Genomic DNA, 25,817 nt, shown 5'->3' with positions numbered 1-25,817 from the left:
AATAATGTATGTATAATGTATCGCAAAGTTAATAATAGGTCGGTATGATCATTTTGTTGTATCGATGTGACAAGTGAGTTATGCAAAGGTATACATACCGGCGCGCCGATGTGGATAAAATTATATCCTATATATTTTTCATTATACTCAATCGTTTTTGTATTAATACGTTTGCAAACACGATTTGTCTACCGAAAAAAAGATCATATTCATTTGTCATGAGAGACTTATTTGAAATTTTTATCTTTTTTTCTCAATAAAAACTGGCTTTTTAAATATTGCAATATAAATGTTCTTTAATTCATTCGTCTCCACATTCTTTGCTGACATTTAAAATAAAATAAAAATTAACAAAAAGAGCTTCAAGACACTTATGAGCTTGTTTACTTTTATTACTTCTGATTAATTACATATCCATGATGCTTGTAATTTTTGTCATTTGGAACTACATAATATATAGTAGGCAAAAGTAAGCTTTGTATTAATTTTATGAAATAGATAAGCATACTTAACAAAAATTCTACCATAATTTTCCACAAAACCACAGAACACCACAGAAACACATAAGTTGACAAAAGCTTTTTCGTAATTGATGTTGTGATATTATTTTTTTTTAAACATGCATCCATCAATAAATTTTATGTAAAAAATAAAATAAAAATTTGAAAAAATTGTATTTAAATGAGATAACGTGAACTGATTCTAATTAATTCAAAACTTAATTCAATTCTTTTCCGCGTCGATCTTGAATTTTGAACTGGAGGCTAAAATGTGCACTTAGATGGCGCTTCCATCGTAATTCAAATTCTCAATTCACATCACATTCACACATGTCCAAGCATTGTGTTTCGAGCACAACACGTGGGTTTTGAAATAGCGTTGAACAACGGATCGGCTATTTAGTTTTTTTATTTGTTTTGTTTAGATTATTACAAGATGAAATTCGCTTTCAAGGTAAGCCATTTCACAAAGTTTTGAATAATTTTTGTGTTAAGGCTTTACATGCAGTAATGTTGAAGTTTTAAGACACATGAATTATAACCTTCATTATTGTACATATTAATGAAATAATCGAAGTTATCATAAACTTTGTTCAATAAATGTGTCTGCATTCAACAATGCGATATTTTAAACTAATTATTTCTAATTGCAGTTTAGCAATTTGTTGGGAGCAGTGTACCACAAAGGAGATTTGTTGTTTACACCTGATGGCATGTCAGTCATCAGTCCAGTGGGCAACAGAATTTCAATATTTGATTTGAAAAAGTAAGAATAAAAATATTTAAATTGACAACCAATATAAGATCTTGAATATTTATTCATTTTTCTGTTCATTTAGCCACAAATCTATGACATTGCAGATAGAAAGTAGATTTAATTACTCTGCACTGGGCTTATCACCAAATGGATTGTTATTGCTTGCAGTTAATGAAGCTGGAGATGCTCATTTGATTAGCATGATTACTAAAAAATCCATTCACACCCATAGATTCAAAGGAAAAGTAAATTGTGTAAAATTTTCTCCAAATGGAACATTTTTTGCTGTTGCCAAAGAAAGAACAGGTATAAAAAAATACAACTGTACACTTTTAATTATTTTCATATTAAAAAAAGAAAGTAATAAATTCAATGTTCCATTTTAGTGTTTGTGTACAGTAGTCCTGGTTTAGAATCTGGTGTTTACAATCCATTTGTCATGGAAAGAGTATTTCATGATGCAACTGATGATGTGACTTGTTTAGATTGGTCATTTGATTCTAAACTATTAATTATTGGTTCAAAGGATACTACTACAAGGCTATATAGTCTTGATAAATATCAGAATTTTAAGAAATATATTCTTGGAAGTCATTCTCATGCCATATCAGGATGTTTCTTTGAGAAGAAAAGTTATGATTGTACAACGATCAGTGTCAATGGCCAAATGTGTATCTGGGAATGCTCAATCGATCCAGATGATTTGGAATTACTGAAACCTAAAAAAAAGAAAGTCAAAGTAGATTCAGATGGTGAGGAGGATGATGTTGACTTAGATAAAGCAATTGAAAAAGTAAAAAACACAATGAAAAAAGCAAGTGTCTCAAATACAACATCTGAAGAAGTTGAATCTGAAGTTAACAAATTATTTTATAAAAGATTAGCAAAACACTATTTGTGCGATGATCCAAGAAAAGCAAATAAAGATGTGGTTTTGACTGCAGCAGCTTATCATATTGAAAGTCATATCTTAGTAGTTGGTTTCAGCAATGGGTCATTTTACTTGTATTCAATGCCAGAAGTCGACATGGTTCACTCTTTAAGGTAAATATTATTTCCTAAATTTATTACTATCAATAGTGAAATGTGAATTAAAATCATAAAATTTTTCTAGTATGTCAAATCAATGCATTTCTTCTATTGCGGTAAATCCTTCTGGTGATTGGATAGCTCTAGGTAGTTCAGAATTGGGTCAGTTGTTAGTTTGGGAATGGCAAAGTGAAACTTATGCCATGAAACAACAAGGTCATAGCAGTAACATGACCTGTATGGCCTATAGCCCAGATGGTCAGTATATTCTAACAGGTGGAGAAGATGGAAAATTAAAGTTGTGGAACACAACTACCGGATTCTGCACTGTTACATTCCATGAACACACTTCAGCTATTTCAGGAGTGTTATTCAGTAAAAATAGAAAATTCATTGTTTCTTGCTCATATGATGGAACAGTCAGGGCATATGATCTTTTGAGGTACAGAAATTTCAAAACATTTACATCACCAAGACCTGTTCAATTTTCTTGTGTGGCATTAGATTCAAGTGATGAATTCCTTGCTGCTTCGGGACAAGATTTCTTCGAAATTTATCTTTGGAGCGTGAAGTTGGGAAAACTGTTGGAAATTTTAAGTGGACATGAAGGACCAGTGACAAGTTTGGCATTTAATCCAAACATTGCAAGCACAGAACTAGTTTCTGTTTCATGGGATAAAACCCTGAAAATATGGAATGCTATTGAAAATAATTCTGAGCATGAAACTATCCGTTTGGTATCTGATGCCTTGTATGTTACATACAGACCTAATGGAGAAGAAGTTGCAGTTACCACTCTTGATGGACAAATATCATTTTTCCATTGTAGAAGTGGCACACAAATCACATCTATTGAAGGTAGAAAAGATTTAGGTAGTGGCAGATCTGACACTGATTTGATAACTGCTAAAAAAAGTCTGCAGGGAAAGTAAGTATTACATTTATATCTAATTCAATAATTTTTAGAAGCTGTTTTAACATCCATTTTTAACGATTTTAGAGCCTTTACATCTTTGTCATATACTGCGGATGGAGAATATATTATTGCTGGAGGGCAATCAAAAAATGTCTGCATTTATAATGTCAAAGAAGGGATTCTTATCAAGAAATTTGAAATCACACAAAATCGATCGATGGATGCAGTAGATGTAAGTTCACGTTTTAATTAAAATTGTGGTTCTTGATTATACTCATATAACAAATAAAACATTTTTTCTCAGGATTTTATCAATAGGAGAAAACTAACTGAATTCGGTAATATGAATTTGGTTGAAGAGCGTGAAGAAACAGAAGGCGGCAAAGTCACTTTGAGATTACCAGGTGTAAGAAAAGGCGACATGGCTAGCAGAAGTATTAAACCAGAAATCAGGGTTTATGACTTACAATTTGCCCCAACAGGTAAATAATGATAACCTTTTTGTAAAAATTAAAATTGGTTTATAAAAAAATATGAAATTAATGTTTTTGATTTTAATTAGGTCAAGCTTGGGGTGCTGTAACTACAGAAGGATTGATTTTATTTTCCCTTGATGTGGGGATGGTGTTTGATCCATATGAGTTAGAAATTGGCATTACTCCACAGACTCTTAAGGCAGTGCTGAAAGAAAAAGAATATACCAAAGCTCTTATGATGTCATTGAAATTGAACGAGTTGAAGTTGATTCGAGAAGTAGTTGAAAATGTTCCCTATAATGACAGTACGTTAACAAAAATTGTTTTTTTTCTTTTATGCAAATTTACAATAAAAAAATTTTTTTTCAGTTTCATTAACAGTGTCTAATCTGCATGAAAATTACGTAGAAAGATTAATGAAATTTTTGGCTAGTGAAATGGAAAATTCGAAGCACTTTGAATTCTATTTGTTATGGGTAAAAGCTCTGCTAACTGAAAATGGACAAAGAAACAACTGTTTACACTCACCTGTTTTAATGACGCTACAGAAGAATTTACAAAGAAAATATGATGACTTGAGTAAAATGTAAGTTGAAACTAAAGTATATTCAGTTAAAATATTTATAATTATATAAAAAATATAATATAATTATTAAATAGATGGGTATTATAATCCTCTCAAAATAATTCACGGATACATTTTTCTCATTTCAGATGTGATTTCAATCAATATACAATGCTGTACTTGATGTCACTTAGTGAGAGAAAACAAGTTGAAGAAATGGAAGGCGAAGAATTAAATGACGAAGTTGACGAATGAATTATATACTAACATAGATCTTGTTTTATGTATATATGTAAATATTGAAAGTGGAAAGTTGAATATTGACTTTAACCATCGTTTTTATATTAAAAAGTAGTTATATTCATAAATAAAATTACCGAAACTTTATAAATTTTAATATTGACATTTATTTCTTTGTAAAATTCTATACAATTTTAATTACTGTGGGAGATTCTTAAAATGCTCTGAAGTGACCAGTGAGAAGAGAACATTTATTAGGTATACAAGTATTTACAAAAGCATGTGAATCATCTTAAAAGTATGGCTTAAATACGCCTTACAAATTAAACGAGAAGTTGTATGCTCGAGCAAACAAACAGACAAAAACAAGTTTCATTCTAATATTATGACGACTACGAAAAGTGGATTCACTCGCCGTACGCATAAACGTACTTGCACGCTCAGTTTCATCACTTGACCACGCACGAAATCAGCGTCTCTTTTTTTTCTCCTGCTTCCTGGCCCTGTGCGGCCGCCGCGGTGTCACCTGCGGACTGTTCTCGGAGCACTCGATGTCGCTCGGGTCGTCCTTGAGGGTCGTTATACTGTCGGACGAAACACCATTGTAGACAACGATGGCCAGGATGCATGCCACCTGGAAAACTGCCCCGATGTACAGTCCGTAGCGTATCAGCTGCTCGAACAGCGTCTCTTCTTGAGGCAGCAGCAGCCGCTTCAGTTGAGCGTCGTACTGATTACTCATGTTGATGATTATGTGAATGATAAACGAGAAGTTACTTTAAATGAGCATTCTTTGTTAAAGTTTAGTTGATCATTTGAGTATTCCGTTGACGTAAACTTGCAGACGAATTCTTGGTTTGACAACTACTGGAGAGTCGTGTTCTGCTGCTGTTATAAGCAACAATACCGGAGCCGAAGGAGCGGAGCGTAGCAAGTATCGCAGGTGCGCGCAGCCGGCTATGATTATTATGGCGTCCAGTGGGAACCCTATAACATTGTCATGGGGTCACCAGATAATCTTCCTGCAAATTAATATTTGATGGTCTTTGGAATTATTGCAAATGTTCTATGACAAACACACTGATCAGTTTCCATTTCGAAAGAAACAGCTTTAAAAATAGGAACAAGAAAAAAGAAACATTGAGCTTAACTTCAAAAGTTCATTCATGTTATTACAAGCTAGATTTAGGCGAAACGCGGATAGACATTATCCTTGCGGTTTTTACACGCGCCCTATGGCGATTTGGCTGCAGCACATGTCGGGAGTGGCGTGCGGGGTGTTACATTGTCATAGTTACGATCGATAGCAGACGACTGCGGGCACGCGACGAGCTCATTGTAACATGCTACATATGACAGGGAGGAGAGAAGTCCTAAAGTCCAATGTAGTCCTATGGTAAGCTGCGGAGCAATAAAATGCGCGCGTCGTCGCACGTGCATTGTGGTGCAGCGCAGCGACAGTAACGAGAGCCAAGAGACCGAGATAAGTCGTCCTCCTGCGAGTGCAACGCGAAAGACTATATATAGTGCAAAAATCACATCTAGCGTGCCCTACAAGCAGTATATAAAAAATATGTAACGATGAAAAACTGATAACGTTGTAGCGAGTCGCGGGTGCAGAGAGAAAGAGACAATGGGCAAGTTATATCGTCGCGCAGTCGAGAGCTTTTTTATCATTGCACATCGCAGGCAACAGCGACAGCTCGCCGTGTTTGTCCCTTGTCAAGGCGACGCATAGACGACTCCTTCTCCTGCTCCTACGCGTTGACATGCAGCAGCAGCAGCAGCCGCACATCGTCGCGGAGACCGGGAGGTGACTGCGCCGTGGCGATGACACGCGCTGCGCGATGTATCTTACGGAGTGAGTACAGTATAACGCAGGTATATCGTGATATCATTGCCAGTTGCGTAGCGGCCGCGAGCAACGACGCGCCAGCTAGCCGCGGGTGTTCAGTGCGATGAATAAGACATGTATAAAAAGATTGTCGCGCGCAAAACTCTGCCATTCGTATATAGAATGAGCTTCGCCAACGCTTTTTCGTGTTCGATGTAGTTTTCAATGAAAAAGTCATTCCGAGTCCGATTTCTTTAGTTCAATTTGTTCTTCCTTCGCGTAAGGCTCTGTTAGTCTTGACAAAGCGGAAACGATTGACAGCTACGTGACGAGAAAAAAGAACTCAAGCTCCATACCAATCTACGACTGAGTAAGTGTAAGTTCTGTATACAGATATATGCCAAAATTGTGTGCTTGCAATTGCTACACGGAGAAAAGAAAGAGAGATAGAGAAATGATATAGAGAGCTGATTTTCGAGTGCGTGGGTGGTGGTTGCGAGGCCTTGCACGTCTCCGAAAACATTGCGATTTCAAGAGAGTCGCGAGTGATTTACAACTTTCTTTTTCGCGATCTTACGAGAGAAAGTTTGTGCACTATGTATCGTACTTTTTTTTTTGCATCGTTATCGATTGACTTTTTCGTATTTCGAAGCATTTCGAATGCGTGCGTGTACGAGTGTATGTCTGTGTGAGTGCATGTAGCGCAGTGTAAATTTTTCATCATTCCCTTGACATTTAGCTCCTTATACACACAGCTGATTGAGTTTTAGGTTATGCCGGATTTCGCTCTAACGCTAGTGCGATACTGCGATATGGAGAAGAAAAAGTCTCGCGAACTCTCCCAAGTTCGAACGGTACATACGAGTGCACGCGTCCATATTATAATTGTCAACTCGACGAGAAAAGTGACTGCGTACAAGGTGGGTCGCGTCGCGTCGAGAAAGAGAGAAAGAAAGAGAGAGAGAGAGAGCCAGTAGCAACAAGCGCGGTAAGAGTTTGACGTCTGTCCTGATGGTACGTGTACAATAGCGGGCATATCCTGCGTGCAAAAGCACCGAACTCGTACTCGCTGTCGTGCAGGAAGAATAATACAGCAGAAAATGTAATGTATGTATAAGCGCCGCCTGCAGCGAGGGCTTCACCCTTTTCACGCGTGCACGGAATCGATGCCGCATGCAGGCAGCAGACTCCCTCGAGCAAGAAGTGACGTATGCATACAATGCGCTTTGGCACGCAATTCGTGACAGAAAAGCGGCGTCGACAAAAAATCCGCAGTCGTGTCGTTTATGTATATTTCATACGCATTAGGCCGCCTGTAGCGGCTGATCGATAATCCGATAATGGAGCGTTAATCGTGTGCGAGAGAGCGTGTGCGCCCATGTAAGCTGTAAGCGTCTCTCTGGATCGTTTCATTGAATTTATCGAGGAGATTTTTTGCTGCCTCTATACAGTTGCGATAACGCGAGCACATTTACTCTACGAAAGAAGTACTCGATTATTATCGTTACACCGGCAGCACACCATCGTTTCGAGCGAAGACTCAATAACCGGGCTGAGGGTGGAGGATAAGCGCGAGATGCTTTGTAAACATCGTGACTGTCCTTTTAACTTGTTTATTTTAAGTACATATGAATTCGAGCATGTGAGTGTGGGATATGGCAAGGTCGAGTACGCGACATGACTTTTGTTTTTTTATCGCACGTGTTGTAGACGAGAGGACTAACATTAGTCACAAAACGAGCGGAAGATGAGTGTGATAAATTTTGTATTAAAAAAATGCCTAAGCGTAACAACAATATGTGTGTTTTTTATAAAATCGATTGCCACGCGGCTTGCTCAATGTGTCGAAGCGAGATTAACCGCACAATTGAACTGCGATGATAAAGGAAGATAATTGCCCATTACAATACAATAAACCTATCGCACTTCACGATCTCGGGTGCGGACAAGTTTGTCTGCGTTTGGTATGACTCGATCGGCCGCAAGACGTCAAAAATGTACGCGCGCGCGATATCGTAATTTGCCCCGTTACGTATCGTACTTAAACATTAAATGAGTAACATGCAATCCGTTGATTCCGGCGCCTCATCTTTGCGTCTTTATCAAAAACGCACGCGAGATAACGCGAAAATTTCTCGCGACTTAATAGGATTATATTGTACAAACTGTCGTGCTGCGAAATCGTGGGATAGATTAAACGCTGGCCCGCTTTCGATATCACTCAGTAATGATTGTCTCGACCCACTAACAATCGATATTATCCAAATAAAGAAAGAAAAAAATAGGAAGAAAGAGAAGAAGAACGGAGAGTCGGCTTTGAGAACGCGCGCGCGCTTTGTCTTCGTTATAGGAAAAAAGCTCAATCGACCCGAAACTCAAGTACAACACGTAATACATACAAACACGACGTTTCTGCAAGAGTCAAAAGCCGTGTTCACGCGGCAGAAAAAAAAAACGACTCTAGTGTTTTTTTTGTCTGCAGAGAAACACCACGACACACATTTAGTTATACATTGATCATGAACTCTCGGAAACTTTTAAAATATAGAGCAGTGCAGAAATTCAGCTGTGTATCGATACGATTCCTGCCATCGCATCTGTAATTCAACATGTAATTATTTAATTTTTTTATTTTCACTTTCATCGCATGAATGTATCAGTAATGAACATATGATTTAAGAAGATGTTGAAAGGGTACTAAATCAGTTTTAATTTTCCTTGATAGATAGTTTTTATCTTAACATTGCCAAAATTGTAAAATGGCCGCTGTTATTAACATTTTTAAAAAAAAGCTGCCTTCGGTTGAACATCGCGATAAGATCAGATTACCAGAGTTTCAAGTAATTTTGTTTTCAAGCGAGAAAAGTTTTCAAGATTTCATAGTAGACCGCACGATCTACACGTGCCGTAGCTCCTTCTATTTGCCCCGTCTAAAAACGCGACAACGAACGATGTCATTCAACAAATATTGTGTATCGATCAATGCGAGGTGGTAAAGTTGTTACTTTTCCATCGTGCGTATAGGGCAAGTAGGCCCTATATTCGCTCATAACAGTCGGAAACTCCAAACTCGATTTCTATTTCCATCCACGTATTGGCTGACGGGTTAGCCACATAAAGTATCTACTCAGCTGTGCTCGCACACGTGTGCGCAATGTATGTTTATGAAACTTAATGCGGTGTTCGCGTGGGCATAGTAATATAAGGTGCGGTATAACACATCGAATAAAACCATTCGTCATATCGAGGAATTTGAAAAATAATTCATACGCGGATTTTCATTTATAGCCGCTGGAACGAATCGCTCGTGTATTAGGAAAATGAGAAATCGATGCCAGCTCGTTTCCTCTCCCATACTCTCGCGCATTTATTTATAAAGGATGGCGCCCTTATTTATCGATTTCGGATGTTATATTGTATGCAAAAGAGGTCGCAAAAACTGGAAACGTGTAGTAGCAGAGTCGAGCGCTTTCGAATCAAATCCTTCCCTTGCTGAACAAGCAACAACGTCAATATATACTTATTGCAAAGTTTCAATATCCTATCCATCGAGATCGGGTTAATTGGTTCATCGATGAGATATACGCGTACTCCACGTAGCACGTGTGGTAATTGAACGCTTATCGAACTGCGCGCGTATATATGCATATTGTGAGCTTGTATGCAGTGTAAAGACCCGCTGATTGAATCGAGACTACGGTACAAACGTAACGCGGTATACACGCACTCACTTTGTTTACTCTGTTTCGCGTGTAATTATTAATATTTACTAGATGTACGCATGTTTATTACAAAATCATCGAATTTCCGTTGAATTTTCCACATAAGATTAACACGGTTCGAACAATTGCATTATGAACGGAGCTCTGCATCCCGCACTGTATACACCTGGGCTGAGAAAGAAGCCGCGTTGTTACTCGAGCGCGGCTTTTCTTCCGGTTCAACCCCGTACTATAAAGCTCGCCTCAATCCCCCGTAATAGGATGATACAATATGCCGCTAGAGATACGATATAAACTGCCGCAGCTCGCTCCTATTGCCCACGATGCGTGAATAATGTAGTGGTATATTATATTCGTGCCTCTGTATGCGTGCGTCTGTGAGTATACACGGAATAATCATATAGACTGACACAATTTATAATCTGTTATCGGTAATTTTGTATAGGCAATAAATACTTATACATAGGCGGCATTGTTTTTTTCCCCTCGAGACCTCTAGTTTGATTTTTTTTCAAGTATATACCGAGAGAGGTGATCGATGTCAGTGCGATTTTTGATCAGCATTTTATGTAATGTAGACGATGATCGAAGAAGAAACGAGCCCCGTTGCAAGGTTGTAGTTCAGTTGATCGGTTATACGTGGACATTTGTACATTTACACTTGCATACGGCAATAATAGCAGCTGCGTCGCGCTCTCGTGTCTCGATCGGTCATCGTTTTAACGACGCTTTGTCAATAAGCTTTAATTTGATTTTATTTTTCGCAGTTCATCATAGACACCTCTGCCCTCGCGAGTGTTGCATGTACATTGTAAACTTCCGGGCTTCAGCTAGATCACGACTTACTTATTAAGGTAATCGTACTCTTATCTATAAAATTTTAATTTATTCGAGCGTTTAACTGATTATAGTATATATCTGTCAATTTTAGGAATTTGTAGTTTAATGCGTTTTAAGTTTTATTTCGTAATGCGATTATTAAAATCATAGATAATCATGAGAATTCTTCCATTGTGACTCCTATATGAAAATTTCCAATTTTCTACGCAGACAAGGCTAGTTAAGTTTAAAAATAGGTAAATCCATCTTGATAATTTCTTGGAATAATTCTTAATTTTTACTTGGAAAATAAACGTCTATAAAGCTGCAACCTGATAAGAGTTTCGTTTTTTTACGCTACACTCAATGCAAATCGTGCTCTTTGTGCAAAGCAATCATTTTCTACACCGATCGTTAATTTGTACTCGATCACCGAATCGTCTCTGTCGTCGTCGTAAAAAAGCAATTAAGCACATTTTTTCCCCTTTACGTTTGCGTGTCGCTTGCTGACTTGAATTCTTATTTCATTATTCCTTTCAGTTAATGGAATGAGAAAATATTCTTTATTCAACATAAAAAGCTCAAAGCTTTCAATGCATTGTTTATTTGTTCTCGTCATTAGGACAACCATCAGCCGATCATGTCATGTTCTTAGCGATCGTCTTAGGCAGAAGAAAACGACGAGTCGAGTCAACTGCTTCTACATCGACGGTGGTAAGGTAGCTCTACCTCAGCGGAAAAGCTCGGGGGGCTCGTTGCGCAAGCAAACACACAGAAGCCCGCTATAGAGCTTGAAAGCAACAGCAGCAGCAGCAGCAGCAGCATTAGAGAGCTTTGGCCCAGGTCGTATGAGTGCGTTATAAATAAAGCTCGCTTCGGTTTCTGGCGGGGGAGCAAAGAAGCGTCGTTTGTTGCGGCCGCCGTCGTGACGACGAAAAGAGCATAGATTACTGGGCAAAAGCCGGGGGTGGGGGCAAGCCCGCTCTGGCGTCTCGGCGACGAAGAAAATAGCCCGGAAGAGGAATGCTCGGCTCATCCAATTGGACCTGGCTAACGGGAGGATGGGGCAATATGGCCGATCTAGCCGAGCGGGTGGACGATCTGATATGCAGTTTCGACTCTGCGTCCGCCGACTCGACAATGGACACCCTGTCGATGCTCATCTTTGGCTGGATGCTGCTTGGCCTCGTCATACTCTGCGTCGGTAAATTCATCTACAATCGCGTGCACCAGCGCAAAAAGCACCAGGCCGGAGTCCATCATCCAGCGGCAGCAACATCTACGGCTACGGTAGCAGCAGCAGCAGCATCGACGACGACCAGTAGCAGCGCCACTGCAACGACCGGTGGCAGTACTAGCAGCGCTGCAGCGAGCCACGCTGGACCGAAGCGCGCGGCAGGAGCGGCGGGTTCGGCTTCCTCCAAGGATGGAACGACTTCCGCGCTCACGGCCAGTCTGCACTCGATCAGTGAAAATGTCATGGTGCTCGGGGCTGGAGCTTCCGCCACCGGCGTCGCAGCGGCCGTCGCGAGATCGAGATCGGCCAATGCAGCGAGGAGTCACGGTACGACGATTTCACTCAGTTCTTTTCTTTTTCTTTTTTTTTTCTTCTTTCGCACGACGAGCATATACGAAAATTGGACGCGTCGCGTTGTTGCGTGCCTTTTTTTCTCTCTACATTACATTTGGACATCCGACCAGCCGCGAGTTTCTCGTGTCTGTGCACGTATTACATATCTATAAAGTAGTGCAGCGAGCAGTGCCAAGGAGGAAGTGAATTTTTGGCGCTCGATCGAGATTACCTCGACGCACGCGGGCCACACACACACACACACACACACGGACGATAGCTTTTACATCTAGATTTTCACGCTGACACACGACAACAACGACTGCCACTGTGCAAAACCGAAACCTTTTAAAAGTTCAGTGCGTGAAATCGTGAATTGTTTGCCACCGCACCGAGAGAGAGAGAGACGCTCGTCGGATTCAAGCTCACTGACCTCGCGCCGCGACACGTCGCGTGTGCGCGCGTGCAGCATCACGGCTGCTTTCACGAATACACACAAATGATATAGATGTATTGTATTTCGTACCCGGCAGCGACAGTGCCAATTATGCTGCTGCACTACTGCTATAGCTATACATTTACCCGTCGACTTTTGCATCTTCTATATATGACATGCGTAAAACAATGCGCTTATTGTATCGAACGCGCGCTCGGCTTCGAATTTCAATTAGATATTTTTATTAATTTTAATTGCGCGCTCAAGGTATTGAAATAAAATATCTCGCATATAACGTTTCGAACACGTGACTCCGATCGCTATAAATCTGACGCTTGATTTCGCCATTCTACAAACTCACGTGCTTTCGTCGTGCGTTTCGTTACGATATGTACTTCAAATTATACTTTGTCAATGTCAAAACAATCTACGTAAAAATGTGCTCTGTGCTCGCGAGAAAAAAGCACAACAATAACGAATAAATAAATGTTGTATTTTTAATGCTTATCCAGGAGGCAGCCTATCACCGGCGGGCTCGGGCTACCTGGGCGTCCCGGGCAGCAGCAGCGGAGGCTACGTGTCGCCCACGCCGCCGCTGCGTAAGCGGGTGACGCGCAAGAATTCCGGCGTGCTGCCGAGCCCGCAGCGCGGCGCCGCCGCGGCCAGGTCGATGATGCTGCCGCACGCCACCGGCGCCGATCACGAGGCCGTGCGCTGGACCAACGAGATGATCTACTGGCTGCACACGGATCTCGTGGTGCTCGACGAGCTGCTCGCCGTCTGGGTGGACTCGCTCAACGACTTTGTCGCCTCGTCCATCGCCGAGGTTTGCCTTCATAATATTATCTGCATTTTTTTTTACAATTGATCTAAAATCGAAAAAAGAAAGTGAATTTGGACTGGCTCGATGTACAGCAAAATAGTAGCGAGGGCTTGTAACACGTGCGCTGCATAGCGCGTTTGTATACATACGCGTACAGGGGCATAAAATATCACTCGACCTCAACAGGTGTCACGGTGCAGCGAAATTCGCTCTTTGCACACCACGCCTCTAGTGTTTAAGAAGGTCGTTTATCGAGACGCAGTAGCAGTAGCCGCCGCAGCTGCGAGACAGATCGAAAAATCATAAATATTTCTCGAAAGCTTTTTTTGCTCGCTCGAAACTGTCAAAACAAATCGTTATAAATGTGTACAACGACCGACTCGTGTTTACATATGGAGATGTCATCGCGCGCGCGCGCACACACACACACGTACACACATTTACACACGTGCTACGGTGTCAAGGTTTTTGCATTATGCACGCGCGCGGGGCATAAAATTAATGATCCACGACAGCGAAGTTTCAGCCGCTCATTAGCGTCGTTTTATTTTATAACATAAACATAGACTAGTACACAACACACGTAAGTGTAGCATTAAAGAGCTATTGCGTAACGACGCCAGATGGAAGCTCCAAGTACTCGCTAGAAATTATTATCTCCGAGGCACATAATTATCGCGTGCCTACGATCGACAGAATTACGTAATGTGCTATGTGTATTTTATATGAGGGCCGCGTATACTGCTCTGGGGTACGTACAGAGAGACGGAACAATAACAAACACATACACATGTGGAAAATCAATAGCTTGTAAGTTGGACGGAAATATTGAGCTTAGGCGCCGCTGCTACTTCGAGAGAGCGATTTTAAAGCTGTCTTCCAGCTGGGTCACTGTCGACGTCAACGCGGCATGTCTGCCGTACAGGCGCGCGCGCTCGAGCCGGCGTCATCGACGAAAAAAGCTCTGCGCTCTCCTATGCGTATGCAACGGTACACGCTTTAAACTCTACCTCGCTCGAAACTCGATCGCGTTACGCCTCGATGCAAATTAGATCGCCGTTAGCGCGTCAAAGTTTCGATCGAAAAGTTTTCGCGAAATGGCAGAAATTTTCAAAACTTAATCTTCTGCATTTACGCGTGTACAGAGACACGTACTGTGTACATCCGAAAATAATACAAGTCGGCTTCTATTCATAGAGGCGTTGGTGTGTATATTTAGAGCAGCGATGGGTTTGATTTCTCTATGTACACGGACCGGCGCTGTACACCGCGACTTGTCGTATGATGCTTAACACATGAAAATGTATCTTACAAGTTTTCTTTAAAAATTAAACATAGCATATCGGTCAACGCTGTGTTTGCTTTTGACATATTCGCTGCTGATGAACTTTGCTATATTCTTAACGTGTCTCTCGACTGGGGGCGTTCGAAATAGCGACGCGCGGTGCCTACTATGTACTCAATTTACAATGATGTTGAGCCCTGGCAAAGAATTCACGAGTTCAGTTCTTTGTTTTTGTTTTTAGAGCTTTCAAAGTTTCTTGATTAGATACTTATGTACAAGCTTGCGTGCTTTTAATTTCCAGCACGGCATCGGAGTCGAGTTCGTGCGAGTCCTGCCGGAAACGCATCCGCCGACCTTGTCCAACATCTTTTGCGAATGCGATTCCAAAGACGATGTGGTAAGTCACGTCACGCATCGACGTATTTTCACATCGCGATGAACGCGTGTCGTCGTTAACGCTTTTTTTTCGTGATACCCACAGACGATAACGTGCGACTGCGAAGCGACACCGGCCCTGCAGCTGAAGGCGTTCCGTCAACACGGCGACAAAATCGAAACCAGTCACTATCGAGTCAATGTCAATCGATTCCGGGCTCGCTTGAACGTCGTCTGCATCACAGAGAAGCTTCTGGTCGATCTAAAATGCGACGGATGGCCCGAGGTAACAACGAGAGCTCCTCATATACATGTTTTCCATCAAATTTCTGCTTAATAAAATGGTCATCGCGTCTCGTAGGTAAAAGTCTCGTTGGCGCCGGTGGGAGCCATCAAAAAGGATAACGAGGAGAACCATCTGCAGGAGCTGCTGACGGACATTGTCGTGTCCGCCATACGAGGCACGAATCTGCATCTCAATCTTTCCGGCTACGCCAATTGTCCGCGGCTGTGGCGCGAGCCCGCGCCGACTGGCTACTCCATGCCTATGCACTACGACAGCTTGGTAAATGATCTTGCATTATTACCATACATTTCAGTCACGCTCATATCGTTGTTCATCGTTTTAATGTATTTTTCATGAAAAAAAAAAAAAAAAACGCGTTTCACGTTCGTTCGCAAAGATGCGCACGCTTTTTCTTTTAATACGTGAACAATGTAGTCGCGCTCGCAGGATATTATCCTTGAATTATTTTTATTTAAATATTAAAAACGGGTCAATTGATCAGATGACTAATCATATTTTGTATTGTTCTCAAGGCTCACATAAGATTGAAGATGGTGAGTAAAAAGGATACACGCACTTCGACAAAATCTTCTCGCCTTCTACAACTCCTTTCTTTTTTCTCCCCATTTTTCTATAAATTTGAAATTCGTAATTTGCAGTTTTTTATCTCACTCTTCTCCAAATGTGTATCTTGAATTTTTAAGTAGTAGTCGTATTGTTTATTATCCCTATTTCACGTGATTAATACTGTATTTTCAATTACACGAAGTGCACAAAACTATGGTCACCCTTACAACACATCTGTCATTCTACTTAATCTAAATAATGAACCTATGTGTTATCTTGATGTGAGCCACACTCACAGGAATGAAATACACCTCACCACAATGTGAAATTGCAGCACCGTATATACCAGAATTTCTACAATAAAGTACGCACGACCTAATTATTAATAAATTTGTCTTTTTTTCAGGCTCAAGGCTCGAACGCGTCAGGTGTTAACCGTCAGAGACACGTCGGCTCGTCGGTACAGCCGATGGTGCAGCAGTACGCGCCCGGTGACCGTAGACTCCTGGTGAAAGTCGTGCGTGCCACCGATCTGGCCGGCCAAGCCGATTGCTACGAGCCGTTCTGCGTCGTCGAGCTCGACGATCCGCCCCAGCGTCACCAAACGGCCCACAAAAAGGACACGAAAAACCCCGTCTGGAACGAGGCTTTTCTATTGTAAATTGACATTTTGGAATAAAATTATTCTCATCTACGAATTCGAACCAGCTTTGTAAATGATTCTATGTATTTTTGTTTGCAGCGATGTCAGTCCGAATACGACCGAACTCTTGCTCGAAGTTTACGACAAACTGGATAAGGAGGAAAAACTTCTGGGTCTTGGCATAGTGGGCATAGAAGAGCTCTTGGCTAATCCGAGCCAGAGACAAATCATTCCGCTGCAAGCGAGACCCTACGAGCAGGATGAAGTGTCCGGCCAATTAACGGTCGAAGTACGAACTTTTCTATTTGTATCGTATGCACACATAGATATGTTCAAAATTAATAAATAATATGCATGTTTTTCTTTCTGCTTGTGCGTATATAGTTTTTGTTCATCGAAGGCGCGGATGTGCCGCAAATTGGCAGCAAGCCTTACAAAGTGAAGGAAACGATCAGGCAGCAGCATCATCATAATCAGCCGTCTTCGCCGACGCGCACCTACAATCCGACCAACACAATGTTGGGCAACAATAGTAGCCTAAATTATAACAACGGTAACAGCACACTTATTTTGTACGACTCTACGAACGAACCGGGAGGCGGTAAATATCGATGCTATCGTTTAGTAAGAGACATAACCCCTGCTGCGTGCTAAAAAACAAAAAAAAAAAAAGAAATTTGCCTCCTTTTTTTAATGTATTTTTGACAATGTCGCACGCAAAAATTATCCACCTGAGAGATTGTTCCTTTTTTTTTCACGAATACGCGCGTGTAATTATTATCTCGATGATGTATGATTTGGTGACTATTACACGCCTGCCTCCATGCCTCCAGCATTATAATTGTAATTGTAACGACTGACCTTTTTTCGATTTTTTTTTATCTCTTGAATGGGTGATTTCATTTTTGGTTATTGCAATTACGGTAGAATTTTTCAGTACGAGACTTGGTTGTTTACTTGTTAAAGCTACTTGAAGGTGTATATGAATATCCAAGAGGCCCACGAGGGGCTGTTCACTTTTTTATCGACGCAAGCGATTTTCTGTTATTTTATATATTATACGATTACGAACACTTGTACATAATGCGATTTGTAATTAGATTATTTCAGTGATTGATGAGTTTAACGTGACTTTACAAATGTAAGTTAATTATACAAGAGTTGAGTTTTTTTGAATAAAAAAAGCAGTGTTAAAGCAAAATATGCAGCGATTTGTTAAATCTATATTGTCGATCTTTTTCTGTTTCATCTGTATTTGTTTGTGTGTGTATTTCATCGTTAAAAACACATGCGAAATCATTTGAGACTGAAAATTTGTTTATAATTCATGAAACAACTGCATTTTCAAAGTCACATAATCGGATGCACTTTCACTATAAAAAAACTTCATAAAATATCTGTTGTAAGAAAAACGATTGTCATAAAAAGTAGACGTGCGTTTCTCTTGAAATCGGCTCTTATCTATGCCAAATCTGCTACTCATCGTTGCATCCTAGTACACGATATAAATCGACTAAGCCTTGATTTCAAGAAAACGAGAAAGGAAGAGTGATTTAGATGATAGTGAATGGCCCCTTGGTTTTGGCTTTGAAGCGTAATCACTAGAAACACTTACAAGTGTGTGACCCCTGCATCCTTTTGCATTTCCCAATGTTCCTGTGAATAAGTTAGTTGGTCGGACGATTAAGTTTAGCATAGATTTCTAATTTTGCGCGAAAAATTATGTATTTCATAATTTTATTTTATGATTTAAAAATCCATTTTTATTTATCATTTAAAATAGTAATGATATTGAAGAGTTAATTAATGAAAACAAGTGAAATCGTATAGAAATTTAAAATCATTTTGAACATAAATGTTCAATAATTAAAAAAAATAGCCAACCTATTAGCTAAATTTCATTTTGATGCTGTGATTTTATGTTTTGCACGTTTTTTTCTCACTATTTTTGAAGTAGAGCGTCTAATCATATTTGAAAAGTTATTTTAAGATCCCCACTAATAACTGTAGACAAAAGTGATTTAATACAAAACAATAATGCGATGATTTAGTGCTGCTTTAAAGCAATCATTTTTGTTTTCTCGCATTTCTTGTTTCTTACGCAATGGCAATAGACAAAAGAACTGATTTGTTAATGATCTTTCAGATTTTATGACAAATGGCAGCACAATGGACGATTCGCCTTATAGAACTGGACATTCGAATGGCAACAAGGGAACATTAATTGTACATAGTCAGCAAAGGGTGAGAATTCAAGTTCATCATTTTTTCCCACCGTGTGAAGTTTATTCGTGTGAAATAGAGTGAATTTTATAATATTTGTGTGCGTTTTTGTCTTTTTAGCAAGCCGAACGACAGGTTGTCAAGGTGAGTTTTTGTGCATACAAAACAACTATTCTATTATTACGAATGAATTTTTTACGAAATCAATATTTATTACTAAAACGATGATTTATCTTTGCGTTGTGTTGTCTTTGAACTAATAAAATAGGTCACACTCAGTGAAAACGGAGGCTGGCAAGAACTCGCAGCAGAAGTAAGTACCGGCCTTGCGTATTTCTTGTTTGATAAAAATTCCTACTTAAAATTAGAATTGTTGCATTTTAAAATTAATGTAAAATTATTATTTTAGCATGACACAATACCTTCGGGACAAGACAGCACACCAAATTCGTCGAATTCCGATGGTTTGAGAGACAGAGGAAGATCGAGAAGAAAACGCAGAGACTTTTTCGGCACTATAAAAAAAAGACTCAGTCGTTCGAAAACGAGAAGCAGATCGATCGGACCCGACGGCGACACTAGTCACGAGGAAGCGCACTCAAGGTCCATTTCAGCTGACCGAGCAAAAGAACCCGGTTCCGGTGAGTATTGTCGATATTTTTTCATAACAAAAGGCTTGAATTGCTTATGCTCGAGTTTCACGCGCTTTCTCAGCCAACTCTTTATTCAGCTATGATTTTTGCAGTCACTCCGTGCCAGAAAATAATAGCTTTTTTGCTTAAATTTCACAAGGGTGGATCATTTCCATAAGCACACGTCTAAGGAAGTATTCGAGTCAGAAACTTGTTTGATTATGCAAAAGATGCGCGTCGATTGCGGCGCATACATAAGACATGCATTTTTTCTAGTTTTGTAAGAGATATTTTTTCATATAAGAACGCTTGCGTACGATAAACAAATTAAACATAAAACATTGAATAAATATGTATAGATTACTAGCATCACTCGTATTTTATTTCAATCTTGAGATGTATTAACGAAAATCTATGAATGTGCACTTGACTCTAATGGAAATGATTATTAACAATACTAATTTTCAATTAGTAGCTAGCTTAAAATTAAATTTGCATGGAAAATTAAACAACTAATCTCGTACGGTTTTGTTTTTAAAATGCATCAAATTCATCATGTTGTTTTGATACTATCATTAAAGACATTCAAATTGAATAAACTCATTGGCAATTTATTTATAGGTCGAGATGAACATTCGAGAAGGTCGAGCATAAGCGAAGCGTCGGCAATCAGCGGCACATCAACAAAAACCTACATAAACGAAGCATCCACATTAGTATTAGAAACTCTTGAAAATGGAATTCGAAAGTATGATTTTGTCGTAATATTATAAAATAGTGTCTGAATGCTTTAATTGAATGAATCATTTTTATGCAGACACTATCTCGTGCCATTATCGTTAGCTCAGAAAAGCAAGTGGAAGAAAAAAGGAACGAAACTTCATATATTCAATGATCATACATTTATCGCCAAACACATGCCTGGGTAAGGAAAAAAACAAAGAAAACGATCATAATTTATCTCTTTTACTCTTGGTCAAAATGAAACTTCGTGTTTACGATGTGCTTGTGTGTATATTCAATGCAGCGGCACGGTATGTGAAGTGTGCAAGCGCACGTTAGCGAGACGATTAGGCAAACAAGGATACGAGTGCCGAGACTGCCTGATGAAATGTCACAAGCACTGTCACGTCAAAGTCGACACGATGTGCTCGTCCTCGACCATTCAAAGCATAGAACTGTGAGTATGAGCGATTTTTTTTTATTCTTATAACTGTCACTAGTTGGAAATTAATGTTAATTATCTTATTTTTTATATTATTATTGTTTCCATTTCTTTTTTTCTTTCTCTCAATATTTTTACATAAAAAATTGGTTAGTTGTTAATAGAATTAAGTGTGGTTTGAAAACCTTATTATTATTCTTTAAAAAATGATGTCTGAGTTATAAACAAATGTTAAAAATTTTAATTAAAAAAAGAAAAAAAAAATAAGAGAACATTTAAAAACCATTATTAATATGTTAAGATAAAAAGTGAAAAAAACAAACATTATTTAATATACTTTTCTTTTGACCGCGAAGGTCCCTACTTCCTGTTCTGAGCGAGTAGGATAGGTAAGCCACCTCTAAAAAATTTAATTTGACAATGAATTATGCTTAAATAAAATTGTTTCCTTTGGTTCATTTATAAAAACCTGACTGGTCTCTGCATGTAATGCTCCCGTCACCCTGTATATTTTTTTAAATTAAACCGCATAACCCTTTAGAAAATTCAAATACTAATTTTGCATAGATATAGACACATATTTACCTGCATAGTTTATGAATTTACATTAACATTTAGTATTTATGGCTAGAAAAAATAATTATATTAGAGAGTGTAGCGTGTTTAGATTTTATATCAATATTCAATCTGAGGTTTTCTATTTTTACATGAAAACAGTTTATGATGACATTGAACAATCGACCAAAAGAGTCTTATCTACGAAACGATACTTGATCAAGATTCAAATGTTTTTATTTCTGTTTGACATAATTCGTTTTGATAGTTACTCGAGAAAAGTCGAGTGCTTATTTTAACGTAGTAAACGCAATTTTTGATTCATTCAAACGACATACGCTCGTCGCCTATTTTAACGAAGATAAAAAGCTTTACTTTTGAATTGGGCCGAATAATAATAATTGCAAGGAATCAAGGGCGCATCTTCCATCATATAGTAATATATATACTGTGTGTACGTTCGAAAGAAAGAAAAACTACTTTCTTCTATTCAACGATCTCCTCGGCAAAAATCGAATGAAAACAATCGAGAGCATATCTCGTTAGATCACGCGAATACTTTTACGTTTTTCTTGTCTACCCCTCGTTGCTTTAAAATAACAAAGTTTGCAACAAAATGATCTCGACCCTGCAGCGTGTGTGCGTGCTTGTGTGCAACTACAATTTATTTTGTAATTTCACAGGACTTACGTTAAGACTCCGGAACTGAAGAGAAAGGCACCAGTGCGGATTTGTTAGTACTCCGGAAGAACCGCAGCGACTGCTCGACCTGCGGATCGAGCCACAACGACGACCGGTGATGATGACGAATTACCTCAGGACGGATTTCAATAAGAATTATCTTTCACGAACTCGCACATCTACCCCAGTGAGACTACCGAGTTCATGCTTTGGAAAAGAGATAAGAAGTTGCGGCTTAGGCCTGAAGTCCGATCCTGCAAGGTTCGTTCGTGACGCTCTTTACACACCGAACGTTGAATTTAATAAAGGTTGTTAACGATTTTAAAATCGTATTTACACATAATTTCTTCTTCATGGAAAAACGAAAAACATGTGGTGCATACAAAAAAATTTCAAGGATAATAATTTTGTAACTATATATACATATACCACGTATTGTATTTAGAAACAAAAGGGAGCTTTTCTAGTCTTTATATTTGTCATGCCTTTTTGTTGAATCATCAATTAGGCCCATTTTTAAACTTTTGCGGTGCAAGTAGTATTATTTTAACGTGCTAATAAATCATCCAATGAAAAAAAAATTATGAAAAATTTGAACTATTGATGTTGTATAATTATTATTTTGTTTAATATGATTGATTACTTGTTGTATCTATTTTGGTCTCGAATATGACTTATCTATTTTTGATCAATTGACCGATATTTATAGTTTATTGTTTTTAATATAAAACAATTATTTAATTCTTAATACGCGACAAAGTGAACAGCGCACAACTACTTTAATAATATAAATTTCGTTTCGTGCATAATAACCATGTGCATCATTATCATTTCTTTTTTTATATAAGAATCATTACCGATCGCTCACATACTTTCTTTTATTTTCATTACTATATAAAAATATTTTTCTGAGAAAAATATCGATTTAAATATAAATATTCTACAATGAAAAATTGCATTTTAATATTGTAGTTTTTGTACTAAAAATTATGCCTTTGCGTATGACGTTTATAATCACATCTATTATTCATTTTAAATATGCTGACAAAAAATACACATAAAGCAAATGATTTTTACTAATATGATTCTGGCAAAAATAATTTTCTTACAAAATATATGTATACATTTTATGAATCGAAAATGAGTGATTGAACGTAAATTAAAAAAGAGTAATACATGCGCACCTTTTAATCGAGCCTACTCAATAAATCACGATTAATAGTGCCTAGGTATTCCATAAAAATACTTCGACGTTATGTATTGCAATGTATGACGCAAAGGTTTCATACACGAAGGATAAATAACATCATTTTTCTAACATAAATATTGTGTTTGCTGAATGAATTCGATGGTGCATATTAAAATATTTGAGTAAAATCCAATTGTTCAGATTGATGAAGTCGAAAAATTAAAATACCCACTTCCTTCGATTTAGCAAACAATAACGAAGCATAATATGGTCTTACTCGTTGGCTATTTTTCTGACGTAGAATCGATAACAATAAAAAAACTGTTTTGAATCACACTATTCTAATCAATTTTTTAAAAAATTTTAAAAGAAAAACTAGGGATCGATGAAAATTTTACAATTAACATGTGTTCGATTGAAAATTCGATTCTTCCAAGCAAACTAAAACTCTTTTGACCAAACGAAATGCTCGAATCAAAATGAAATTATCGCGTTTTTATCCATTTTTACTAATGCAAGTGTCAGAGTAATTTTTATCTTTTGAAGCAAGGTACAAACTTAATGCTCCGAACGCGAAAAATTGAATTTTACCGAAAAATGTCAGTGAGAATAAAAATACTCAAAAGGCATTTCGTGGGTTAAAGAGTTCTGTACTTCATGTCCTTTCATCCTTCCCCTTTTATACATTTATGATTCATGCGGGTAATTCGCAGCTGACTTTAATAATGTATAATACCGAATATTTACGAGTGAAAGCGTTGTTATACACGAGAAATATGTTGAACACGATCCAATAATTGTAATAAATACAAATCGAAACGTAAATGGTTGTTGGTTTTTTAATTTTACTTCCTATTCCACACTCATCCTAAGAAAAATCCAATAGACGAGAAAAAAATCAAAATATATAAACGAAGAATTTTCGTTAATATGGCTCATTATAGGTGCAATCATCTAGTTTTAATGTACGGATAATATGCGCGAATACATGCAAAAAGCAGATCTCATGGAGAAAAAATGCCCGATAATGATTCAGCACATCTCTTGTACAAGCACATTATTATCATCATCATGATGATCATCGTCGTCTTTCGCCTTTGCGCGTTCCCTTTAAAAAGACAATTTATGCGTAATTTAATCAATCTCTGCCTTTTATGAAGGGCCGCTCGTTAAATTCTGCAACGGCAGCAGCAGCAGCAGCAGCAGCAAGTCAAAAGAGACGGGGATCGATGCGTTACGCGTACAAACTTTACTGCCTCGTTATAAACGTATATCTGTATATGGGTGTGAGCGTGTGTATGTGTGCGCGCACGAGCTTGGCTATATACGAAGCACGAGGAGAAAGGGATCGCGTACATGGGTTTGAATGTTAAAGCGGAATAGAGGCGGAGTCAAAGCGCGATATCTCGGCAGGATCGTTAACCAATCGCGTATCAGGCCCGGATCCCACCGAGTGGGGAAGGCTTCGGCTTTTTTTATACCTGCATATAATATATATACACGTGCGTTTATATACACTTTTACAGGGGGATGGAGAAGACGCGCGAGAGAGAGAGAGAAATTAGTTGACGCGCCCCACGCTAGTCGGCGCGAATAGACCGTCATCGCTGTATGCTTTGGTCAACATTCTGCAACAGAGACTTTTTATTGTGTAATAATATTTCATTTTTTCATTACAATTTGATTTTCATTTTTTCAATCGTATATTGAAATCTTTGGCTTGGACTGTATTCTGAGCAGTCAATAGTTGGGAATAAAATCGTCTAAAAGTGTAGTAAATACATATGTATGGTTCTCTCGGTTGTACATACACTCGCTAAATAATTCAGAGTCTCACCTCATATGATTAAATACGTGGAGCTTTAGTACATTTGAAATATAAATATCCATCGACATAGGTTCTAGCTGGGGTAAGAGAGACACTATACACACGGTGTACACGTATGTAAGGCGTATTATTACCGGGCCGATATAATATAATAGCCGCCGATGCGCGTGATGTTTATACCGACATAGTTAATGCAATATAGATGTCTTTCTCTCGCTTTCCGTAATTCACCGGCGAGCCGCGCTGCAAAAATCTTATATCACGTGAAACAGGAAAAAAAAACACAGACAGAAATAAAATACACCGTATCTAGCACGTATACAACGTAGGACGATACACGATAAATGATGCATAATGCGCACGGCGCATTATTTAACGAAGAAAAGACGTGAGTATGTGTAGCAATTTGGCGCCGATGTATCGCGCGCGCGCGCATTCGTGTACTTTCTCGATTCACGATTTGTTGCGCACTTTCACGGGGGAGAGATGAAGACGAAAGAAAAAAAGAGACGAGTACGTTCACCTATTCCGAGTTCAAATCAATTTGGAAGTCAACATCGCGCAGTGCATACGATCTTTTTCCATGTATACAGCTGCAAAGAGACATGCTCCAAGTCGGCTCGAGACGTGTACTTTATGCATACGATTCGTTCGTCTTTCGCACGTAAAGATGCGCGAAGAATAAAAGAACAAAAAATGAA

General features: G+C 38.7%; 3 protein-coding genes across 11 annotated transcripts; 2 read left to right on the top strand and 1 right to left on the bottom strand.

Annotated features, from left to right (window-relative positions):
* Nucleotides 1-838: 838 nt before the first annotated feature.
* LOC106655736 (periodic tryptophan protein 2 homolog) lies at nt 839-4,618 on the top strand. Its single transcript, XM_014376279.2, has 10 exons — nt 839-954; nt 1,154-1,266; nt 1,340-1,563; nt 1,644-2,301; nt 2,372-3,214; nt 3,287-3,434; nt 3,507-3,684; nt 3,765-3,983; nt 4,048-4,264; nt 4,393-4,618. The coding sequence occupies exons 1-10, from the start codon at nt 937-939 to the stop codon at nt 4,496-4,498; spliced, it is 2,724 nt and encodes a 907-aa protein (XP_014231765.1). The 5' UTR covers nt 839-936; the 3' UTR covers nt 4,499-4,618.
* A 36-nt stretch (nt 4,619-4,654) lies between these two features.
* LOC106655737 (protein anon-73B1) lies at nt 4,655-5,621 on the bottom strand. The gene has a single exon (XM_014376280.2). The coding sequence runs from the start codon at nt 5,223-5,225 to the stop codon at nt 4,953-4,955; it is 273 nt and encodes a 90-aa protein (XP_014231766.1). The 5' UTR covers nt 5,226-5,621; the 3' UTR covers nt 4,655-4,952.
* A 705-nt stretch (nt 5,622-6,326) lies between these two features.
* LOC106655735 lies at nt 6,327-24,113 on the top strand. 9 transcript variants are annotated; one of them, XM_023463600.1, is made up of 20 exons: nt 6,404-6,687; nt 10,807-10,893; nt 11,481-12,422; nt 13,377-13,690; nt 15,274-15,369; nt 15,454-15,633; nt 15,709-15,912; nt 16,167-16,187; nt 16,607-16,857; nt 16,943-17,132; nt 17,228-17,444; nt 18,990-19,087; nt 19,187-19,210; nt 19,335-19,379; nt 19,476-19,707; nt 20,320-20,446; nt 20,516-20,623; nt 20,726-20,878; nt 21,220-21,252; nt 22,102-24,113. In XM_023463600.1, exons 3-19 carry the CDS (start codon nt 11,882-11,884, stop codon nt 21,245-21,247), a joined length of 2,829 nt encoding a protein of 942 aa, XP_023319368.1. In that variant the 5' UTR covers nt 6,404-6,687; nt 10,807-10,893; nt 11,481-11,881; the 3' UTR covers nt 21,248-21,252; nt 22,102-24,113. The 9 variants fall into 9 exon arrangements, with proteins under 9 accessions (XP_023319366.1, XP_023319368.1, XP_014231755.1 ...); XM_023463598.1 differs by lacking the exons at nt 6,404-6,687; nt 21,220-21,252 and adding an exon at nt 6,327-6,344 and having other exon boundaries at nt 22,102-22,188; XM_014376269.2 differs by lacking the exon at nt 21,220-21,252.
* Nucleotides 24,114-25,817: the final 1,704 nt, after the last annotated feature.

This window comes from Trichogramma pretiosum, unplaced genomic scaffold, assembly GCF_000599845.2.
Source record: "Trichogramma pretiosum strain Unisexual culture from Peru unplaced genomic scaffold, Tpre_2.0 scaffold76, whole genome shotgun sequence".
Lineage (NCBI taxonomy): Eukaryota > Metazoa > Arthropoda > Insecta > Hymenoptera > Trichogrammatidae > Trichogramma > Trichogramma pretiosum.
The sequence above is the reverse complement of the archived record's forward strand: the minus strand, read 5'-3'. Positions and strand labels throughout refer to the sequence as shown.

What these genes read in the sequence shown, in the direction of transcription:
- LOC106655736 (XM_014376279.2), top strand. An exon ending in TGTTGCCAAAGAAAGAACAG is followed by an intron (nt 1,564 to 1,643) that starts GTATAAAAAAAT and finishes GTTCCATTTTAG; the next exon opens with TGTTTGTGTACAGTAGTCCT. An exon ending in AAATGTTCCCTATAATGACA is followed by an intron (nt 3,984 to 4,047) that starts GTACGTTAACAA and finishes ATTTTTTTTCAG; the next exon opens with TTTCATTAACAGTGTCTAAT.
- LOC106655737 (XM_014376280.2), bottom strand. Translation starts at nt 5,225, where the DNA reads ATGAGTAATCAGTACGACGCTCAACTGAAGCGGCTGCTGCTGCCTCAA.
- LOC106655735 (XM_014376269.2), top strand. Translation starts at nt 11,882, where the DNA reads ATGCTCGGCTCATCCAATTGGACCTGGCTAACGGGAGGATGGGGCAAT. An exon ending in TGGAACGAGGCTTTTCTATT is followed by an intron (nt 16,858 to 16,942) that starts GTAAATTGACAT and finishes TTTTGTTTGCAG; the next exon opens with CGATGTCAGTCCGAATACGA. An exon ending in TACGAACGAACCGGGAGGCG is followed by an intron (nt 17,445 to 18,989) that starts GTAAATATCGAT and finishes ATGATCTTTCAG; the next exon opens with ATTTTATGACAAATGGCAGC.